Source organism: Somniosus microcephalus, chromosome 1, assembly GCF_052327205.1.
Source record: "Somniosus microcephalus isolate GS21.2 chromosome 1, FLI_Smic_1.0, whole genome shotgun sequence".
NCBI classification, from domain to species: Eukaryota; Metazoa; Chordata; class Chondrichthyes; order Squaliformes; family Somniosidae; genus Somniosus; species Somniosus microcephalus.
In genome coordinates this window covers 191,235,173-191,254,239 of record NC_140987.1, presented here as the reverse complement: position 1 = coordinate 191,254,239, position 19,067 = coordinate 191,235,173, and the positions used below count along the sequence as shown (strand labels likewise).

General features: G+C 54.2%; 1 protein-coding gene across 9 annotated transcripts in view; it reads right to left on the bottom strand.

The window, feature by feature from the left end:
- Positions 1–19,067, bottom strand: part of arb2a (ARB2 cotranscriptional regulator A) — an 846,111-nt gene that overhangs the window by 813,878 nt on the left and 13,166 nt on the right. For 8 of the 9 annotated variants that reach the window (XM_085988820.1, XM_085988880.1, XM_085988811.1 and 5 more), the window contains one exon: positions 295–396. In XM_085988820.1, the coding sequence (XP_085844946.1) occupies positions 295–396 (102 nt within the window). Of the gene's footprint in view, positions 1–294; positions 397–19,067 lie in introns of those variants that run through there. The other variant, XM_085988872.1, reaches the window with a different exon arrangement.

The following is a 19,067-nucleotide window of genomic DNA, read 5'->3' as shown; positions in this document are numbered from 1 at the left end:
TACCTGGGTCTCTGAAGCCTTTTTAAGCTTCCCGCTCGCGCCTCCCGCCGACACCCAGGAACCAAATATACAGCAGCACAGTGCTCTCCCAGTCAAAGAGAAAATCTGCTAACTCTTGAATCAAGAACTATTTTAACAGATGCCTGCAAAAATATTACATGCTTTCCCTTTCTGCCAAATAATGGCTTATGGCATAGGAACCAATTTTTAAAAATTACTTACAAAATAGAAAAGTACTAAAATTAATTTTAAATCACATTTATTATCTGGAAACACACACTTTCTGATACTTACTTTCATTAAAAGAATATTCAAACTCAGCAAGTGTTTGAGGAAATTTAAGAGGTGGTTCATCTTTCTTCATAAGTTCTTCCAAGTCTATTCTGGATAGTAAATCTGAAAAAAAAAACAATAAAACTAAAATCTTTCACAACATTATGCATTTGAAACTGATACGATCATTTGAGTATACTTCCCAATGTTTTAATGGGAATTAGGGCAGCTGACTACCCTATGAATACATAGTTTTAAACAGACTAAGGAAAAAATACATAATGAGCCAAATCTTGCTGCAGCGGGGCAACTCGCAGCATGCGCAGCAGACTTTTTCCTGCACTCTAATTTGCACCATAATTTGCTGGAAGTGCAAGCTGATAATGGTGTGGCGTTGGCAACTGGTACCTCAGTGAACAGTGTATCTCCTTAACCTATGAGATTTAATGATGGAGAAAGAATCAGAGGAACGAATGTTAAGGAGGATGAATTAGAGTCAAATCAGTTACAGAAAGAGAAATAAAGAGTGGGAAAGAAAGATTTGATTGAGAGGAAAAAGAGGTAGAAAGAAAAAATTCAATTAATGTGCAAATCCAGCATGTTCTTAAAAATAATGGGGAGATTAAGGGGGAGATGCCATTTGTGCAAAGCAAATGGTGGAGCAGAGTAAATCGACCAGCGAGTTCTGGAGATTCGCAACTCAGGGCGTATTTCATCCTCCCAAAACCTGGTGGCTGATTTGCGCATTAATAACAGTGTGCGTTGTGAACTTGCCGTTATCTTTCCAGGAAGATTTGGCCCATTGGGTTTAATAACATTACAAAGATGATATTACAGGCCCACTGTAAAATCCCATTATCACTACTGTTAGAAAGCAAAGATTGTTTCAAGGTGAACTCTGGTTTCCTGCACTTTGGCATGTCTGCTTCATTATTTGACTGATGAAATGGAACAACCCTGTAAAGGGGAAAATTACAGAACTCCTTTGGGGAAACGGGCAGAGAAGAGAATCCCACCCAGACTCATATGGCAAAAACTCACCTCTAGAGTTACATCACTTATTGCCAATGATCTACAGTCAAAGGAATCTCAGAATTAAACACCTCGTGATCCTGAATATCAAAAGGCAAGCGAATGTAAAATTGATCGATAAATACAGGTTGAGCGTCCCGAATCCGGCAAACTCGGGGCCGATGCCGAGCCGGTTTTTGGGTGTTTCTGGACTTCGGAACGTGTTTCTGATGTCCGAAGTCCAGAAACACCCGAGCTCAGGTTGTGATATTTCCAGACTTCGGACATCAGAAACACGTGCCGAGTCCGGAAATGCCTGGGCCCAGGTTGCGCGATTTCGGGTTTTTGGTAAGCCTCACTCAGGGTGTCCAGAACATTTTACGGATTCCAGATCCCTGCCATCAATCGTCCCGGAGTCCGGAACTCCGGATTTGGGACGTTCAACCTGTATTAAAATGTCTGTGACCTTCACAGACTCACCAAGTGTCACTCACTCTGGTCTAAAAGTGCAATCTGTTTTGAAACATCTCACTTAATAAGTAGCACTGTATTTTTTTATATATAAACGGGTTTGGAACCTGTGTCACTCTTGTTGATTTTAAAAGTCACTTGTAACATCTCCCTGATGTTGACAGAGTGGAATTCACAGCAGTTACTTGGATTTATACCTTTTTTAAAAAAAAGACACAGAATCAACACTATTTTAACAAAACAGACTTTTGAATGTACTTGAAAAAGTTATGAAAGCAGGACTGTAGACAATATATTAACTAGAATTTACAGCACAGAAACAGGCCATTCGGCCCAACAGGCCAATGCCAGTGCTTATGCTTCACACAAGCCTCCTCCTTACTTCATCTCATCCCATCAACATATCCTTCTATACCTTTCTCCCTCATGTACTTATCCAGCTTCTCCTTAAATGCATTTATATAGTAATAGCTGGGGGAGCCCGGCTTTGCCAGGGCTGTTTTGGGCCGGGCGGTTTAAATCGAGTCCCAGGCTTTGGGGCCTCTCTGTGTCCCTCTGTGAATCTGCTGCCAGGCAACATTTTAAATCGAGTCCCAGGCTTTTGGGCCCTGTCTCTGTGTCCCTCTCTCAATCTGCTGCCGGGTGTTAAGTCTGTGTGTCCCAGTTATGCTTATTATAAATCACTGGACACAGACCACAAGAATAACTTTTAACAGGTCTTTACTATTCGGAGGTCAGGGCTGAACTGCCCAGCAAATCCCTACACAACACTTATATACCGGTGTGGTCACCACCGGTATTACAGTATACAGCAGCCAAGAGAAAGTAGTACATCTCTTAAGGTAGTTCTCTTAAGGTGGAACAGGTTACATACACCACAATCCTCCCTTTTTAGCTTAACAGTTATATCCCCATTTAACATAATAACATATATATATATACAACTTCATGCAAAACAGTTCAAAGATTCAGTCTGAGGAGGCCTCCTGATTCGAGTTGGATAACGCCTTTCAGGGGTCTCTGATTCTCGTTGCTGGGGTGACTCATCTAGTTGGTCTCTTATGGATTGGACATCATCATCAGGTACATTCACTTCTGAGGTAGATGCTTCAGGTTCACTAACTTCTTCCACGGTTGTCTCTGCCGTAACCATAGGTTCGACCCTTGTTCTCGATTCTACCAGTTGGTCAGCATGACGCCGTATTACATTTTCACCAATATTTACCGTGTACATCAGGGGTCCTTGTCTGGCCCGAATTGTTCCAGATTGCCATTTCTCGTTTTTATAGTCCCGGGCTAACACTGGTTGTCCTATTTCGAAACTCCGAGTGGTCTTGTTATTTATATGCTGGAACTGTTTGTTTTTAACTTCCCTCCGCACATTTGGTTTTAACAAGTCCAACCTGGACCGCAACCTCCTGTTATAGAACATCATGGCAGGACTTTGGTTTGTCACTGCATGAGTGGCGTTTCGATATGCCAGTAGGAATTTGTCCACCTTGTGTTGTAGTGGAATCTGATCTTCGCTCATGGCCTTTATTGCTTTTTTGAACATTTGTACAAATCTCTCGGCCAACCCGTTTGTAGCCGGATGATATGGGGCAGAGGTATAATGTTTCACCCCATTCTTCATGAATTTCTGGAATTCTTCTGACACGAACTGCGGTCCGTTGTCTGAACATATTTGTTCTGGCAATCCATTTCTTGCAAATATCGTTCTTAGCACCGCGATCGTCTTATCCGAAGTAGTGGTAGTCATCTTAATCACTTCTGGCCATTTAGAATGTGCGTCCACCGCAATTAAAAACATGGAGTCCATGAATGGACCAGCAAAGTCAATATGTACACGTTGCCATGGGGTTGAAGGCCATTCCCATGGATGCAGCGGTGCAATCGGAGGTGCATTTTGCACTTTTTGGCACCCTGAGCAGCTTTTCGTCAGCTCCTCTATCTGTTGGTCGATACCCGGCCACCACACATAAGCCCTAGCAAGGCTTTTCATCTTGACTCCCCCCAGATGACATTCATGCAGTTCCTTTAGAACTCTCTCTCTTAACTTAGGAGGAATAATCACCCTTGTTCCATACATCAATGTTCCTTGACAGACGGACAGCTGTTCTCGTCTTGCTGAGAATGCCGGTAACAGTGGATCACCATGTGCTGGCCATCCCTTCACTGTCACTTCGTAGACCCGGGACAGTGTCGGGTCGTTCCTGGTTTCTCTTTCAATACTTGCATTGGTGACTGGTAAACATTCGATGATGGTCGAGTGAAATAACTCAACAGGGTCAACCGTCGGTGCCTCCTCCTCTGTAGGTAGTGGCAGGCGTGACAGCCCATCAGCATTACCATGCTGCTTTGTACCTTTGAATTCAATCTGATATTGATGTGCCCCTAAGAAATGGGACCATCTCTGGAGTCTCTGTGCTGTCATCACCGAAACACCCTTCTTAGGGTTAAAAATGGATACCAACGGCTGGTGGTCTGTCAGAAGCGTAAACTTTTGGCCCTGCAGGTAATGATTAAACTTCTTTACTCCCCACACAAGGCTGAGAGCCTCCCTATCTATCTGAGCATAGTTGCGCTCAGCGGAGGTCAATGATCTGGATGCGAACGCAACTGGCCTCTCCAGGCCATTTGGCAACTTGTGTGAGAGTACTGCCCCAATACCATATGGAGAAGCATCACAAGCCAAACGAATAGGCAGCGTTGGGTTGAAGTGAGCCAACACTTCCTCTGAGGTGATCAATGCCTTGCTTTTGCGAAAGGCCCTCTTACAGTCCTCGCTCCACTTCCATGGTACTCCCTTCTGCAAAAGAGCGTTCAGCGGGTGCAGCACCGTGGATAAATTTGGCAGAAACTTATGGTAATAGTTAATCAACCCTAGGAACGACCTCAACTGGGATACATTATCCGGAGCGGGAGCCTTCACAACAGCTTCGATCTTGTCAGGAGACTTATGAAGCCCCTCCTGGTCAATGACATGACCACAGTACGAGATCCGCTTCTGAAAGAACTCACATTTCTGGCGATTAACTCGAAGTCCATATTCTTTCAATCTGGTGAGCACCAGTTCCAAATTTGCATGGTGTTCCTCGTCATCATCTCCTGTAATCAGAATATCGTCCAGGTAACATTGTGTGCCTGGAATTCCCTGTAATACCTGCTCCATGGCCCTCTGCCAAATTGCTGGAGCCGATGCCACTCCAAAAACCAGTCTATTATACCGGTACAAGCCTCTATGCGTATTGATCGTGAGATACTGGCGTGACTCTTCCTCAACTTCCATCTGTAAGTACGCCTGCGCCAGGTCTATCTTGGTGAAGTGTTTCCCGCCAGACAACGAAGCGAAGATATCCTCAATCCGCGGAAGCGGATACTGCACCGTGTGAAGCACCGGATTAACAGTGATCTTGAAATCTCCACAGGTGCGAACCTTCCCCGGTTCCCCCAGCTTGTTGCTCGATGAACGCTTCATGACGGGGACAATGGGCGTGGCCCACTCACTCCAGTCTACCTTAGACAGTACTCCTGAACGTTCTAGCCCTTCCAGCTCAGCTTCCACAGCAGGTCGTATCGCATAAGGTACCGGTCTGGTTTTGAAAAATTTCGGGTTTGCATGTTCTTCAACCTTGATGTTTGCCGTAATTCCTCTCCGTGTTCCCAGTCCCTGTTGGAACACCTCTTTAGCATCGTCCAATATTCTGGACAATCGTTTAGGTTTGACATCTTTTTTACCGGAATCTACCGTTAGTGCTTTTAAGGAATGCCAGTCCATATTTATTTTCCTTATCCACTCCCGTCCCAGTAGTGGTGGACCTCCCTCAGGTAGCACATATAAGTCCATTCCTCAGCTTTCTTTGCCCTTGTGGACCACCTTTACCTCTATCTTCCCGATGGGGTATACTCTTTGCCCCGTGTATGTTTTCAATACAATCTCCGTATCCCGTAGGGGAATATCCTTTTGTAATTTTGCTTATTCATGACCGTCAATGCCGATCCAGTGTCCAATTCCATCTTCACTTGGACTCCTGCTATCTGAAGTGTGACCCAGATTGTTTGGAGGTCTGCTTCATTACCAACATTGTGTACTCTTAGACTACCCAGTTCATTACTGCTGGAGTCTGAATTTGACTTCTGTTCGTTCGAACTGTTCTCTGTCACCTTGTGTACCTTTCTGTACTTTTCCTGCGGTGACTTTTTGTTGCTGGTCTTCTTTCCTGACTGGCATACTTTAGCTATGTGACCAAGCCTGCCACATTTTCTGCATTCCTGATTTTTGAACCAGCACTGGTTCTGATCGTGCGTTGTCTTTCCACAACGATAACATTTTACTGTACCCAAGACCATTTGATTGGTGCTGAGTTCCGGTGACCGTAGCTGCATTTCCGCAGTGCCTCTCGCTGCGGCTTCGTGCGATGCTGCAATAGTGACAGCTTTATCAAGCGTAAGATCATTCTCCTCAAGCAGTCGCTTTTGTGTTCCTTCTTTTAACAATCCACACACAAATTTATCTCTCAGCGCATCTGCTAGTCCTGTTCCAAACTGACAGTACTTTGATAGCTTACGCAGTTCAATTAAAAATTCAGCGTTGCTTTCGTCTTTCAGCTGCGTTCTTCTGTAAAATTTAAATCGTTCCGCTATCATCAGCGGCGTGGGGTTTAAATGATTTTTCAGGACAGTAACAATATTCGCGAAAGTCTGATCCGCCGGTTTATCTGGTGACAGAAGGTGCTTCAATAGCCCGTATGTCTTCGCACCCATTGAGCTTAATAAGGTTAGTGCTTTCTCATCATCTGGTACCTTATTTGCTTTACAATAAACTTCCATGCGTTCTACATACGTGGTCCAATCTTTGATATCGCTATCAAAGGTATTAATGTTCCCATGTTTAGGCATCCTTGCAAGTTTTTAAATTTTTCTTTTTCTCAAAATGGCGGCTTCCCGCGCTTGTCTTCTTCCCCTGCCGACTACAATGGCGGATTCCCGCATTTGCCTTCTTCCCCCGCTGGCTGCAATGGCAATTGCCGTGCTGCTGCCGTTCTCGCCTCCCCAACGGTTCTCAATTCCCCGACGCTGCGCCTCTCGGCCTCGATTGCAGCCCGGCCCTTTTCACCGGCCATGGTCGATTTCTCTGCCCTTTTTCCTCCGTTTTCCCTCCCCCACTCCACAGTCAACGCGGCCGACTTTCTGCTCGTGTCGCTGATCGGCTTACCCACCACCGTGGTAGAAGGGATGATCACTGCCTGTCGCTGATGGAGGGCTCCGTGGTCAGAATTTTTCTTTTTAACCCGGGTTCTCGATGCCTCCCGTGCGATGGTGCTCAGCAGGATGATGAGGGCGAAGCTGCCTTGGATGTAAAACTGCCGCAGGGTAAGATCGGACTCGTCGCCACTGTTAAGTCTGTGTGTCCCAGTTATGCTTATTATAAATCACTGGACACAGACCACAAGAATAACTTTTAACAGGTCTTTACTATTCGGAGGTCAGGTCTGAACTGCCCAGCAAATCCCTACACAACACTTATATACCGGTGTGGTCACCACCGGTATTACAGTATACAGCAGCCAAGAGAAAGTAGTACATCTCTTAAGGTAGTTCTCTTAAGGTGGAACAGGTTACATAGACCACAGCGGGCAACATTTCTACCTTTTAATACCGTGAAAGTACTTATAAAACGTTTTTGGTAAATCTTTTAAAAATAACATAAGAGATACTAACTTTTTCGAAGCCAGATCAGCAGATTTTGAGCTGGAAGTAAATGGGTTTTTTAGCTTGAGGCAATGGCTGCCACATCCCGGAGATGAAAACGATTAGTCCCGCCACAGACGCAGCGATTGGCCAAACATCAGGCGACCGAACTGTAGGATTGGTCAATGGTGACAGCACAGGATTGGTCGAACCTTGACGTCAATCAATGCTAATTAGCAGATAATGAGTTTAATTTTGAAGGTTTTTTGCATTAGGCGCGAACAATTTTCGTCCGACCGAAAAGTAAATACACTTACGACCGTCCCGGAACCGTATGCTTTCTTTGGAGGTAACGCACGCGTAGGTACGCTCAATAACTTTCGAGTGCATAGCCGGACAGACGCACACCGGAGGGGAGGGGGGAGGCGGCGGGGGGAGGGGGGAGGCGGCGGGGGGAAGGCGGGCGGAGGGGGGGGGGGAGGGGGCGGGGGAGGGGGCAGGGGGCAGGGGGAGGGGGCAGGGGGAGGGGGCAGGGGGAGGGGGCAGGGAGGGGGAGGGGGAGGGGGAGGGGGAGGGGGGAGGGGGAGGGGGGAGGGGGAGGGGGGAGGGGGAGGGGGGAGGGGGAAGGGGGAGGGGGAAGGGGGAGGGGGAAGGGGGAGGGGGAAGGGGGAGGGGGAAGGGGGAGGGGGAAGGGGGAGGGGGAAGGGGGAGGGGGAAGGGGGAGGGGGAAGGGGGAGGGGGAGGGGGAAGGGGGAGGGGGAGGGGGAAGGGGGAGGGGGAAGGGGGAGGGGGAAGGGGAAGGGGGAGGGGGAAGGGGAAGGGGGAAGGGGGAGGGGGAAGGGGAAGGGGGAGGGGGAAGGGGGAGGGGGAAGGGGGAGGGGGAAGGGGGAGGGGGAAGGGGGAGGGGGAAGGGGGAGGGGGAAGGGGGAGGGGGAAGGGGGAGGGGGAAGGGGGAGGGGGAAGGGGGAGGGGGAAGGGGGAGGGGGAAGGGGGAGGGGGAGGGGGAAGGGGGAGGGGGAAGGGGGAGGGGGAAGGGGGAGGGGGAAGGGGGAGGGGGAAGGGGGAAGGGGGAAGGGGGAAGGGGGAGGGGGAGGGGGGAGGGGGGAGGGGGATGTGGTGTATGTAACCGTTCCACCTTTAAGAAAACTATTTTAAGAGATGCACTACTTTATCTTGGCTGCTGTATACTGTAATACCGGTGGTGACCACACCGGTGTATAAGTGCTGTGTAATGATTTATTAGGCAGATCAGCCCTGACCTTCGACTAGTAAAGACCTGTTAAAGTTATTCTTGTGGTCTGTGTGCAGTGATTCATATTAACCATAACTGGAACACACAGACTTAACAGTGGCGACGAGTACGATCTTACCCTGCGGCAGAGATACATCCAAGGCAGTTTAACGGGCGTCGAGAAGAGGCATCCGCCCGCATCATCCTGCTGAGAAGAGACTCGGGTCTGAAGAGCAAAGGAAGAATCCTGACACGAAGCCTTCCATCAGCAACAGGCAGTGATCATCCCTTCTATCACGGTGGTGGGTAAGCCGATCAGCGACAAGCAGCAAGTCGGCCACGTTGACTGTGAAGTAGCGAGGGGAAAAACGGAGGATATAAGGGCGGAGAACTCGACCACGGCCGGGGAAAAGAGCCGGACAGAAGTCGGGGCCAGAGGCACCGAGACTGGGGCAGCGTAAGGCACGGGAGCCGCGGTGAATGCAAACGCAGCCGGTGTAAAAGACCGGGCTGCAAGCGGGCTGGGAGACGCAACAGCGTCGAGAGAGAGCTCGACCACGGAAAAAGGCCAGGCAGCTACCGAGGCCGCGAGGCGCGGGAGAAAATTAAAAAAAAAAAAAAATTTAAAACCGCGGAGAACTCAGCCGCAGCCGGGGGAAAGGACCGGACTGCAAGAGGGGCTGGGAGGCACAATTTGAGAACCGCTGGGGAGGGCGAACGCAGCAATACGGCAATCGCCATTACAGCCAGCGGGGGAGAAAGGCAAACGCGGGAAGCCGCCATTTTCGTAGGCGGGGGAAGAAGACAAGCGCGGGAAACAAAAATTTCTTTTGTTTCTCAAGAAGATTGCGAGGATGCCTAAGCGTGGTAACATCAACGATTTCGATCCCGATGTTGAAGATTGGGCCACGTATGTAGAACGCATAGAGATTTATTGTAAGGCAAATAAAATATCAGATGAAGATAAAGCACTAACCTTACTAAACTCAATGGGTGCGAAGACATACGGGCTATTGAAGCATCTTCTTTCACCGGCTAAACCGGCGGATCAGGCTTTCGCTAATATTGTTGCTGTCCTGAGAAATCATTTGAACCCCACACCGCTGATGTTAGCGGAACGATTTAAATTTTATGCGAGAACGCAACTGAAAGAGGAAAGCAACGCGGAGTATTTAATTGAACTGCGTAAGCTAGCGAAATACTGTCAGTTTGGGGAAAGACTGACAGAGGCACTGAGAGACAAATTCGTGTGTGGATTGTCGAAAGAAGGAACACAAAAGCGGCTGCTTGAAGAGAATGATCTTACACTTGATAAGGCTGTCACTATTGCAGCATCGCACGAAGCCGCAGCGAGGGGCACTGCGGAAATGCAGCTGAAGGCAGCGGTACTCAGCGTAGATCAAATGGCTTTGGGTACAGCGAAATGTCATCGTTGTGGAAAGACAACACACGATCAGAACCAATGCTGGTTTAAAAATCAGGAATGTAGAAAATGTGGCAAGCTTGGTCACATAGCTAAAGTATGCCGGTCAGGAAAGAAGACCAGCAACAAAAAGTCACCGCAGGAAAAGTGCAGAAAGGTACATAAGGTGGCTGAGAAGAGTTCGGATGAACAGAATTCGGATTCAGACTCCAACAGCAAGGAACTGGGTAGTCTGAGAATTCACAATGTGAGTAAGGAAGCTGACCTACAAACTATCTGGGTCACACTTCAGATAGCAGGAGTCCAAGTGAAGATGGAATTGGACACCGGATCGGCGTTGACGGTCATGAATAAGCAAGATTACAAAAGGTTATTCACACATATTCCCCTACGGGATACGGAGATAGTATTGCAGACATACACGGGGCAAAGAGTATACCCCATCGGAAAGATAAAAGTCAAGGTGGTACACAAGGGCAAAGAACACCAAGGAATGGACTTATATGTACTACCTGAGGGAGGTCCACCACTTCTGGGACGGGAGTGGATCAGGAAAATAAATATGGACTGGCACTCCCTAAAAGCAATAACGGTAGATTCCGGAAAAAAAGATGTCAAACCTGAACGATTGTCCAGAATATTGGATGAGGGCATATGCAGCAGTGACAGTGACAAAGCAGAGAGTGAGAACTCGGTGAAGACAATCAGCTCAGACTCTGGAACTGATGATGGTAAGGCCAGCCCATGTGCAAAAGACAAGTCTAAAATGGACTTGCAGACTAATGATGGAAAAACGAAGGAGTGCATAAATGCTTCAGAAGAGAACAAAGTATCAGAACAGAATTCCACTGAACAACAACATAGTTTGACAGAGAATTCTGAGTCTGTCCAGTCTACAGACATGCACATTTCTGAGGGCACTGCTGATTCAAAGAATGAAAAAGAATTGCTAACCAGAAATGAAAAGGAAAGTAAATCTGATAAACAAGTCACTCTGGTCCCGGATTCATTAACTCTCAATGGAGCAGTAGATTCTACCAATAGAAAGTCAAAGAGAAATTCTGATTCGGGTAGCATATCTGCATCCGATAGCGTTGACTTGAACATTTCCCTTTCAGGTGATCTCTCTTTAAACAAGGAAAGTGGCTCTCTATCAATACGGGGTAACCAAACGAACTAGAAAATTTGTTGTCGATGGAGTGGAAGTGAGTGTCACTACTTCAAAGATTATTGGTGAGGATGAGAAGAAAGCTGAGGAAATGCGATTCCTAAGGCGGCAGGAGCTGCGAGAGTTGCGGTTGCTTCAGAAGGAGGAACACCGGGCTCGAACTCAACTCAATTTCAAACTACAACAGCAATTAGAACAAATTATTCGCCGTTTTGAGCAAGAGATGAATGCAAAGAAAAAGTTCTTTGACACAGAGTTGGAGAATCTGGAAAGACAGCAGAAGCAGCTGATTGAGAAAATGGAACAGGAACACACAAACCGTCTGCGCAATGAGGCCAAACGAATCAAAGCTGAGCAAGAAAGGGAATATGTCAAATTCATCGATCAGTTGAAAGCTAAGAAGAAAGAGCACCCTTTTGTGAGCAGTGTCAGCAGTAATAAGCCACTCAGGGAATTGGTGGCAGAGGCAAAAGCTGAAGTGATGGAGGAAATAGAAGACAATAGAGAGGAAGCAGAAGATGATGACTCATCTGAACCATTATCACCCCTACCAGGTCACGCACGTGGTCCCTCCGAACTGAGCCAAATCAGTCTGGAAGCAGAAAAACTTCCCAAGGTACTCGAGCCTTTAGAAGTCAACAATGCTGGTTCTGAAGTTACGAAAGTTCAAGCTGTTAAGTCCAGTGAAGGACTATTAGATGAGTCACCCCAGCAACGAGAACCAGAGACCCCTGAAAGGCGTTATCCATCTCGGATCAGGAGGCCTCCTCAGAGACTGAATCTGTGAACTGTTTTTACATGAAGTTGTGTATGTATGTTATGTTATGTTAATGGGGAATATATACTGTTAAGCTAAAAAGGGAGGATTGTGGTGGATGTAACCGTTCCACCTTTAAGAGAACTATTTTAAGAGATGCACTACATTATCTTGGCTGCTGTATACTGTAATACCGGTGGTGACCACACCGGTATACAAGTGCTGTGTAATGATTTATTGGGCAGTTCAGCCCTGACCTTCAACTAGTAAAGGCCTGTTAAAGTTATTCTTGTGGTCTGTGTGCAGTGATTCATATTAACCATAACTGGAAAACACAGACTTAACAGGGGAAGTAAGTGTGGGGGTGGTGGGGGGGGGGGGGGGGGAAGTGTGAGGGTGGTGGGGGGGGGAAGTGTGGGGGTGGGGAAGTGTGGGGGTGGGGGAAGTGTGGGGGTGGTGGGGGGGGGGGGGGAAGTGTGTGGGTGGTGGGGGGGGGGAAGTGTGTGGGTGGTGGGGGGGGGGGAAGTGTGTGGGTGGTGGGGGGGGGGGGAAGTGTGTGGGTGGTGGGGGGGGGGGGAAGTGTGGGGGCGGTGGGGGGGGGGAAGTGTGTGGGGGCGGTGGGGGGGGGGAAGTGTGTGGGGGCGGTGGGGGGGGGGGGAAGTGTGGGGGCGGACAGTGTGGGGGCGGGGGACAGTGTGGGGGCGGTGGGGGGGGGGGGGAAGTGTGGGGGCGGTGGGGGGGGGGGGGAAGTGTGGGGGCGGTGGGGGGGGGGGGGAAGTGTGGGGGCGGTGGGGGGGGGGAAGTGTGGGGGCGGTGGGGGGGGGGGAAGTGTGGGGGCGGTGGGGGGGGGGGGGAAGTGTGGGGGCGGTGGGGGGGGGGGAAGTGTGGGGGGCGGTGGGGGGGGGGGGGGAAGTGTGGGGGCGGTGGGGGGGGGGGGGAAGTGTGGGGGCGGTGGGGGGGGGGGGAAGTGTGGGGGCGGTGGGGGGGGGAGAAGTGTGGGGGCGGTGGGGGCGGTGGGGGGGGGGGAAGTGTGGGGGCGGGGGGGGGAAGGGAAGTGTGGGGCGGGGGGGGGAAGGGAGTGTGGGGCGGGGGGGGGGAAGGGAGTGTGGGGCGGGGGGGGGGAAGGGAGTGTGGGGCGGGGGGGGGAAGGGAGTGTGGGGCGGGGGGGGAAGGGAGTGTGGGGCGGGGGGGGAAGGGAGTGTGGGGCGGGGGGGGAAGGGAGTGTGGGGCGGGGGGGGGAAGGGAGTGTGGGGCGGGGGGGGGGAAGGGAGTGTGGGGCGGGGGGGGGGAAGGGAGTGTGGGGCGGGGGGGGGGAAGGGAGTGTGGGGCGGGGGGGGGAAGGGAGTGTGGGGCGGGGGGGGGAAGGGAGTGTGGGGCGGGGGGGGGGAAGGGAGTGTGGGGCGGGGGGGGAAGGAAGTGTGGGGGGGAAGGAAGGGGGGGGAAGGAAGGGGGGGGGAAGGAAGGGGGGGGGGGAAGGAAGGGGGGGGGGAAGGAAGGGGGGGGAAGGAAGGGGGGGGAAGGAAGGGGGGGGAAGGAAGGGGGGGGGAAGGAAGGGGGGGGGGAAGGAAGGGGGGGGGAAGGAAGGGGGGGGGGAAGGAAGGGGGGGGGAGGAAGGGGGGGGGAAGGAAGGGGGGGGGAAGGAAGGGGGGGGAAGGAAGGGGGGGGGAAGGAAGGGGGGGGGAAGGAAGGGGGGGGAAGGAAGGGGGGGGGAAGGAAGGGGGGGGAAGGAAGGGGGGGGGAAGGAAGGGGGGGGAAGGGGGGGGGGAAGTGTGGGGGCGGTGGGGGGGGGGAAGTGTGTGGGGGCGGTGGGGGGGGGGGGGAAGTGTGGGGGCGGACAGTGTGGGGGCGGTGGGGGGGGGGGGACAGTGTGGGGGCGGTGGGGGGGGGGGGGGGAAGTGTGGGGGCGGTGGGGGGGGGGGGGGGGGGAAGTGTGGGGGCGGTGGGGGGGGGGAAGTGTGGGGGCGGTGGGGGGGGGGGAAGTGTGGGGGCGGTGGGGGGGGGGAAGTGTGGGGGCGGTGGGGGGGGGGGGAAGTGTGGGGGCGGTAAGTGTGGGGGCGGTGGGGGGGGGGGGAAGTGTGGGGGCGGTGGGGGGGGGGAAGTGTGGGGGCGGTGGGGGGGGGAGAAGTGTGGGGGCGGTGGGGGGGGGGAAGTGTGGGGGCGGGGGGGGGGAAGGGAGTGTGGGGCGGGGGGGGGGAAGGGAGTGTGGGGCGGGGGGGGGGAAGGGAGTGTGGGGCGGGGGGGGGGAAGGGAGTGTGGGGCGGGGGGGGGAAGGGAGTGTGGGGCGGGGGGGGAAGGGAGTGTGGGGCGGGGGGGGAAGGGAGTGTGGGGCGGGGGGGGAAGGGAGTGTGGGGCGGGGGGGGAAGGGAGTGTGGGGCGGGGGGGGAAGGGAGTGTGGGGCGGGGGGGGAAGGGAGTGTGGGGCGGGGGGGGGAAGGGAGTGTGGGGCGGGGGGGGGAAGGGAGTGTGGGGCGGGGGGGGGGGGGGGAGTGTGGGGCGGGGGGGGGGAAGGGAGTGTGGGGCGGGGGGGGGAAGGGAGTGTGGGGCGGGGGGGGGAAGGGAGTGTGGGGCGGGGGGGGAAGGAAGTGTGGGGGGGAAGGAAGGGGGGGGGAAGGAAGGGGGGGGGAAGGAAGGGGGGGGGAAGGAAGGGGGGGGGGAAGGAAGGGGGGGGGGAAGGAAGGGGGGGGGGAAGGAAGGGGGGGGGAAGGAAGGGGGGGGGGAAGGAAGGGGGGGGGAAGGAAGGGGGGGGGGAAGGAAGGGGGGGGGAGGAAGGGGGGGGGAGGAAGGGGGGGGGAAGGAAGGGGGGGGGAAGGAAGGGGGGGGGAAGGAAGGGGGGGAAGGAAGGGGGGGGAAGGAAGGGGGGGGAAGGAAGGGGGGGGAAGGAAGGGGGGGGAAGGAAGGGGGGGGGAAGGAAGGGGGGGGGAAGGAAGGGGGGGGAAGGAAGGGGGGGGAAGGAAGGGGGGGGAAGGAAGGGGGGGGAAGGAAGGGGGGGGGAAGGAAGGGGGGGGGAAGGAAGGGGGGGAAGGAAGGGGGGGGGGAGGGAAGGGGGGGGGGAGGGAAGGGGGGGGGAGGGAAGGGGGGGGGAGGGAAGGGGGGGGAGGGAAGGGGGGGGAAGGAAGGGGGGGGAAGGAAGGGGGGGGAAGGAAGGGGGGGGAAGGAAGGGGGGGAAGGAAGGGGGGGAAGGAAGGGGGGGAAGGAAGGGGGGGAAGGAAGGGGGGGAAGGAAGGGGGGGGGAAGGAAGGGGGGGGGAAGGAAGGGGGGGGAAGGAAGGGGGGGGGAAGGAAGGGGGGGGGAAGGAAGGGGGGGGGAAGGAAGGGGGGGGGAAGGAAGGGGGGGGGAAGGAAGGGGGGGGGAAGGAAGGGGGGGAAGGAAGGGGGGGAAGGAAGGGGGGGGAAGGAAGGGGGGGGAAGGAAGGGGGGGGGAAGGAAGGGGGGGGGAAGGAAGGGGGGGGGAGGAAGGGGGGGGGAAGGAAGGGGGGGGAAGGAAGGGGGGGGAAGGAAGGGGGGGGAAGGAAGGGGGGGAAGGAAGGGGGGGAAGGAAGGGGGGGAAGGAAGGGGGGGGAAGGAAGGGGGGGGGAAGGAAGGGGGGGGAAGGAAGGGGGGGGAAGGAAGGGGGGGGAAGGAAGGGGGGGGAAGGAAGGGGGGGGAAGGAAGGGGGGGGAAGGAAGGGGGGGGAAGGAAGGGGGGGGAAGGAAGGGGGGGGAAGGAAGGGGGGGGAAGGAAGGGGGGGGAAGGAAGGGGGGGGAAGGGGGGAGGAAGGGGGAAGGAAGGGGGGAGGAAGGGGGGGGGGAAGGAAGGGGGGGGAGGAAGTGTGCGGGGGGGGGAAGGAAGTGCGGGGGCGGGAAGGAAGTGCGGGGGCGGGAAGGAAGTGGGGGGGGGGGAAGGAAGTGTGGGGGGGGAAGGAAGTGTGGGGGGGGGGAAGGAAGTGTGGGGGGGGAAGGAAGTGTGGGGGGGGGAAGGAAGTGTGGGGGGGGGAAGGAAGTGTGGGGGGGGGAAGGAAGTGTGGGGGGGGGAAGGAAGTGTGGGGGGGGGGAAGGAAGTGTGGGGGGGGGGAAGGAAGTGTGGGGGGGGGGGAAGGAAGTGTGGGGGGGGGAAGGAAGTGTGGGGGGGGGGAAGGAAGTGTGGGGGGGGGGAAGGAAGTGTGGGGGGGGGGAAGGAAGTGTGGGGGGGGGAAGGAAGTGTGGGGGGGGGAAGGAAGTGTGGGGGGGGGGAAGGAAGTGTGGGGGGGGGAAGGAAGTGTGGGGGGGGGGAAGGAAGTGTGGGGGGGGGGAAGGAAGTGTGGGGGGGGGAAGGAAGTGTGGGGGGGGAAGGAAGTGTGGGGGGGGGGAAGGAAGTGTGGGGGGGGGGAGGTGTGTGGGGGGGGGGGAAGGAAGTGTGGGGGGGGGAAGGAAGTGTGGGGGGGGGGAAGGAAGTGTGGGGGGGGGAAGGAGTGTGGGGGGGGGGAAGGAAGTGTGGGGGGGGGGAGGAGTGTGGGGGGGGGGAAGGAAGTGTGGGGGGGGGGAAGGAAGTGTGGGGGGGGAAGGAAGTGTGGGGGGGGAAGGAGTGTGGGGGGGGAGGAAGTGTGGGGGGGGGGAAGGAAGTGTGGGGGGGGAAGGAAGTGTGGGGGGGGAAGGAGTGTGGGGGGGGAGGAAGTGTGGTGGGGGGGGGGGTTGGTGGGGGGGGGGGGAAGGTGGTGTGGGGGGGGGAAGGGGGTTGTGGGGGGGGAGGAGGTTGTGGGGGGGGGGAGGGAGGTGTGGGGGGGGGGAAGGTGGTGTGGGGGGGGGAAGGTTGTGTGGGGGGGGGAGGAAGTGTGGGGGGGGGGGAGGTTGGTGTGGGGGGGGGAGGAAGTGTGGGGGGGGGGAAGGAGTGTGGGGGGGGGGGGAGGAGTGTGGGGGGGGAAGGAAGTGTGGGGGGGGGGAAGGAGTGTGGGGGGGGGGAAGGAGTGTGGGGGGGGAAGGAGTGTGGGGGGGGGGAGGAAGTGTGGGGGGGGGGAAGGAAGTGTGGGGGGGGGAGGAAGTGTGGGGGGGGGAGGAAGTGTGGGGGGGGGAAGGAGTGTGGGGGGGGGGGAGTGTGGGGGGGGGAGGAGTGTGGGGGGGGGAGGAGTGTGGGGGGGGGGAAGGAAGTGTGGGGGGGGAGGAGTGTGGGGGGGGGGAAGGAAGTGTGGGGGGGGGAAGGAAGTGTGGGGGGGGGAAGGAAGTGTGGGGGGGGGAAGGAAGTGTGGGGGGGAAGGAAGTGTGGGGGGAAGGAAGTGTGGGGGGAAGGAAGTGTGGGGGGAGGGGGGTGGGGGGGTGGCGGGGGAGAGAACGGGGTGTGGGGGGTGGAAAGGGAGGGGGGGGGAGATAAACTTAAAGTACAGGAAACTTTGTGCTATCCGGCACCCACCGTCTCCAGAGTTAATGTTGAGAGAAACGGAGATTCTTATCTCCGTATTTGACAACACTGTTGCTTAGCAACAGCTTCTAAACACTGGGTGTGGCCCTAAAGCTCTGTAGTTAAAGCTGTTGCTATAGCTACAGACCTTGCACAGCTTGACTGTTCAAACAAAGCAAAATCAAAAACGGCTGCTGATTTTTGCCGCTGGCTCCAGATTGCCAGATAGCTCACCTCCGGATAGCACAAAGTTTCCTGTACTTATAAAACATTTTTGCTAAATCTTTCTATAACATACACTTTACAACCTCACCAATCTTTTTATTAAAAAAGGGGTGCTCACCTCAGTGTGTTTTATCACAAACAATGGCCGCCGCTTGCTTTTCAGTTGGAAAGATTAGGCCCCGCCCACAGTCGATTGTCTGTCACAGACACAGATTTGGAGCACAGAAGCCCCACCCACTATGTTCCTGTACTAAGATGGCCGCGCATGCACTCTGTTACACACTGAATCAAAATGGCGTCGCACTGAAACTTTTCGCCCTCCTTGACAAAGATGGCTGCCGTTAACTTGGGGCTGTCAGCAGAAGAAATTTCCTCAGCTGCAAACACAGGATCTTCAGATTATTATTCGGGGCTTGCGACCTACCCCAGTTACTTATGAAGCCCCCCCACCTGCTGACCCCGGGAATGGAGCTGAGGCAGCACACCCTCTGCCAGTGTTTGTCTCTGTCTAGGCCGGGAGCCTGGGTCTATCGTTGCACTGCTGGCAGTTGGAGAAGCCTAGGCCCCGGGCCTGGAAAAACAGTGAAAGGTAGGAGAATTATAGAGGTTGGACAAAAGATCTACAAATTAATTAACTTTTTTTAAAAACAATTTCTGTTTTAAAAGCAGCTTTTTTTTGCTGGAACTGTAGATTTGAAAAGAAACACGCAGAAAGCGGGAAAAAGGAAAAGTTTGGAATCAAGATGGCAGCGACTCACCTCGGTTCAGAACGATAAGGCCTGCCCACACACGCACCGATTGGTCGACCGTCAGGTGACCGAAGCGTAGGATTGGTCAATCGTCCCGTCACTCGACCGTAGGAGGGCCCTGCCGCACGCGCCAGCAACCCGGCGTACGATAGAGTGACCTCGAGGTCACTATCGCTAATGAGCAGATAATGAGATGCTAATGAGCGGAATGTTGAACGTTTTTCGGATACCGCGGGCGCGATTTTCGTCCGGCCGAAACGTAAATACGCTTACGACCGTTTCGGAACGGTAAGCTTTCTTTCGACGTAACGCACGCGTAGGTACGCTCTATAACTTTCGAGCGCATAGACAGACAGAGACAGACAGACAGAGACAGAGAGACAGACACAGAGACAGACAGAGACAGAGACAGACAGAGACAGACAGAGACAGACAGAGACAGAAAGAGACAGAAAGAGACAGAAAGAGACAGAAAGAGACAGAAAGAGACAGAAAGAAGTATCCGTTTATATATATATGGATGGATAGATAGATAGATGAGTTAGCAGGGATTAAGTATTTTTCTTTATTGCACTGCAGTTTTAATGCCTCCAGGTTTGCCATCAAGAGATGGAAAAGGGATAAAAAAAAGAAAACTTGATGCAATAAAGAAAGCTCTCCACGAGTATTTAGATATTTTCATTTTTAAAATGTGGTTTATAAATAACTTTCTATATTAAGAACA